Source organism: Sinocyclocheilus rhinocerous, unplaced genomic scaffold (genome assembly GCF_001515625.1).
Source record: "Sinocyclocheilus rhinocerous isolate Xijiao unplaced genomic scaffold, SAMN03320098_v1.1 scaffold1537, whole genome shotgun sequence".
Taxonomy (NCBI): Eukaryota; Metazoa; Chordata; class Actinopteri; order Cypriniformes; family Cyprinidae; genus Sinocyclocheilus; species Sinocyclocheilus rhinocerous.
In genome coordinates, this window is record NW_015659384.1 from 422,484 (window position 1) to 426,213 (window position 3,730).

Sequence of the window (3,730 nt, forward strand, 5' to 3'; positions counted from 1 at the left end):
CATTTTTGTCCAACAAACAAACCAGACAGGAGAGTAGATTAACGTCGGTGGACTTGATCTTGAAAAATGGTGGTTTATTGACATATTTTTTTTTTCACGGATCAGGATACCTTCTGATGTTCATTCATGTTTATTTCGTGCTATGAATAGCAAAGATGAAGAGATGATCAGTTCATGTGCCGCTTGAACTGAGGCGCTACAGCGATCTGTCACGACACGTTAAAGAGCCACAAAACAGTATTTGTTGTTTGAATTTCTTAAAAAAAGACAAATTTTGAACACTGAGACTTTGTTTCATACTAAAAGTAACCAGCTCTGTCTTGTCTGTCAGCTCACTGTCAGTGTCCTCTTTGATGTGTTTTTCAATGCGTGAGAACATGATGTATGGCATAAAAGTGCCATGGTTTGTCGGATGTAGCAACAGTAACTAAGGGGGGCAGGTCTTTGCAAAAGGTCAATTTAGAGTAGGGGGAGGTTGCTGGCTCAGGTTCTGAGATAACAACATGAACATCTTTCTTATAGTAGAAAATGACATCTGGAGTTTGTGCTAGAGTGCAGGGTCAGCATTAACATGCTGCCTATGGTGAGCGTGTATTTTACTTTGCTTGGCAGTGGAATCTGACAGAATAGATTTAAATGGTTATTAATAAATAAATAATAAATTACTAATAAATGCATAATTACTAGAATCCGACCGATATGGGTTTTTTGGGGCCGATACCGATATTAGGGGGTTAAAAAAAAGGCCTATACCGATATATCGCCCGATATTCTTTGTGTATATTATAGTACAGTGCCAGTCAAAAGTTTGGACACTTTCCCATTCGTGTGTCCAAACATTTGACTGGTACTATATATAGAATAGAGTATATGCATAAACAGAATATATATACATAAACACATTTTTTGCAATGATCACTCAAATGTGGTGATCAAACACTTAAAATGGACAGAGGCTAGATCGGTCGGCGCCGGACCGCGAATTTAACCATCCGTAACTCCTGAACCTCGGGGGCTATCGACGCGGGGGTGGTCTCATTCGAAAGAGGGCCTCTAGACGTACACTCGATTCACGTTCGAGAGGGTTCCTCGAGCTGAAGGGATCCCCCGAATTTGGTGCGGAATCGCCGTTGCGGAGATGTGGCCGTTCAAAGTTTCAATGGTTTTCCATAGACTAAGCTTTAAAGCGTTTCATCCAGGTCGCCAGTAGCAAACAATGGAGCGCTGCTGGACAAACTAAGTAATTACACCATTTCAAGCATTTTATCTGCATTATATGTTCTGTAAAAAAAATGTTCATATCGGCGGCATATTCGCCGATACCGATATATCGGCGACAGGCTCATATCGCCCGATAATATCGGCAAAACGATATATCGGTCGGGCTCTAATAATTAAAATGAAACTAAAATGACATGCTCGGAATTATTGTTTTTGCATTTTTTTTCATAATGTACAAAGATTAAACATAAACCATCTGAAATGACCCAAATTGCATAAAAATCTATTCCAAATTATACTAAAATAAGATATTTTATGTATATAAACCATTAATTGAATATAAAAGCACAAAAACTGCCAATCTGGGACATATATCTATAATGGAATACACTCTGCAGTGGTCGCACCACATGATATTTGGTCGCACCACATGATATTTTCAAATTCAGTCAAAATTTACAAGCACAGAATTGGCCACCTAAACAAAACAAGCTAGCTTCCCACAAAAGGTCACTATGAAATTTACAATGAAAATAAATACTTGCAGAAATAACTTAATATTCATTGTTTTTTGAGGTCATACCACATGATATCTAAATGTAGTAACTACATACCAGCCGTTAAAAAGGTTATTTTTTTTCCAAATTTGAAAGAGACTTATAAACCTGCTTGATTCTTCCATGGGTCCTTAGCAAATTGGTATATGATGCAAAGTCCTATCTTTTAATGGATTTCAACGTAAAAGTCCCAAAATGGTAGTTTCTTGATGGTCGCACCACATGATATTTCATAAAATGGAAATCATCGGACAAAGTTTGTTTGTATATTATGATGGAAATATAAATACAAATGCTTTGCAATTTTACACAGGATTACAAAACACTTTGGAAATCATGCCAAATAGTGCATAAAATTAATTTGAATACATTTTGGGTAATTTCAAAGATGTGTACAAAAAAAAAAGTTATGGCCGGGCGGTCGCACCACTTGATATTTTGACACTTTGAATAACAGAAAAATTACAAATAGCTAATGTTTTTTGAAAAGTTAAAGTGAGTTCATACATGGGAGAGGTCCTTCATATATATGGCATCTTTTTTATGCATTTAAACCAATTTTTAACCGAAAAAAATGCAATTGGACAGAAAATTTACGCGTCACATCATTGACCCATATATATATATATATATATATACACACACACACATTTTCTGGAGGAAATAAATATCACCAGGGCATCAGAAAATCTGTATCGTTGAGCCCTTTATGTTAAATTGTGTTTTAATTTGAACTTTCCTTCAGACCGCAGATCTTTGTATGACAGCTCAGCATGACCTGCATTAGTAGACCTGGATTCCTCCTAAGTGACAGTAACTCCAGTGATTCAGAGGAGCTGCCTGTGTTTGATTTCTCACAGTCAAAATCCAGACAGCCCAACCTGGTGGTTTTAGACAGTTCAGACTCAGAAATGGCTCCTGTTGCTGATCCAGTTTCATCTTTGGAGGTCCACGCCTCCGCTGGAGCTGCTAGAAGTGACGTGTTGATGGTCAGTAGTGACAGTGAAGAGGAGGCCATGATTCCCTTAGCTGTAAGACTGAAACAGAAACAGCTTGGTCTGGGTACAGCAGCTATCAATGCAGAGGAGACCCGGGCTTCCAATGTGGTTTCCAATGGATGCTCACGCCTCTTAGAAGTTCCATCATATCATATCAACCCTGAGGCCCAGCCAATTGAACGTAACAAGATCTGTAGCAATATAACAAGGCAGTGCAGCTCAAACAACAATGCACCATACCTCTCAAAAGAACCTCCACCTGAAAATGGCACTTACCTGGCCAAATGCAAGAAAACCCCAGCAGAAGTGGAGGCTGCCAGACAGGAAACCCTGAGGAAAAGAGCAATGCGAGAGCATCAGCAGGAAGAGAAGGAGAGATTGAGGATGGAGAAGAAAGCTCTGGCTGATGCTGTGAAAGCCCTAAGGCCAGAGGAGTGCATCAAACACATGGTGGTGACGGTCGATCCAGGTAGGTGGCAGTGTGTGCCTGCAGTGCTCATCTTTGCTGTCACAGTTGCTTTCAGTGCTCTGTGTGCTTTGATACTTTTCCCGAGTTGTTAAAAAGCACTGGCATGCGGTATTAAGCTGAATGGATTAGTATTGATTAGCTGCCTCTCTCCCATAGGCCTACTGCAGCTGGAAGGTGGCGGCGCTCTCCTGACTTCCCTGCATGCCATGGGCTGCAGTTGTGCCATAGAGAAACAGTCTCTTCCTCGTAGTGTCACCTGGGCTAGACACTCACCTTGCCCTCAGGCACGACAGCATTCTACACATACAAATGCACTAAAGAAAACATGTTAGCCATATTCCTTGTCATTTGCTTTGAGATGCAGATGAAGATGAAAATAAATTAATAAATTAAATAAATTATTTTCATGTTAAGGCTGATATTAAATTTGAAATTGTATATATATATATATATATATATATATATATATATAATTAATATTCTAA

The 3,730-nt window shown here is 39.1% G+C and overlaps 1 protein-coding gene across 1 annotated transcript in view; it reads left to right on the plus strand.

Annotated features, from left to right (window-relative positions):
- Positions 1–3,730, plus strand: part of eme1 (essential meiotic structure-specific endonuclease 1) — a 12,308-nt gene that overhangs the window by 5,237 nt on the left and 3,341 nt on the right. Inside the window, exons 2-3 of the mRNA XM_016532339.1 lie at positions 2,524–3,245; positions 3,402–3,529. Coding sequence (XP_016387825.1) covers positions 2,552–3,245; positions 3,402–3,529 — 822 coding nt within the window. The 5' untranslated portion in view covers positions 2,524–2,551. The remainder of the gene's footprint in view (positions 1–2,523; positions 3,246–3,401; positions 3,530–3,730) is intronic.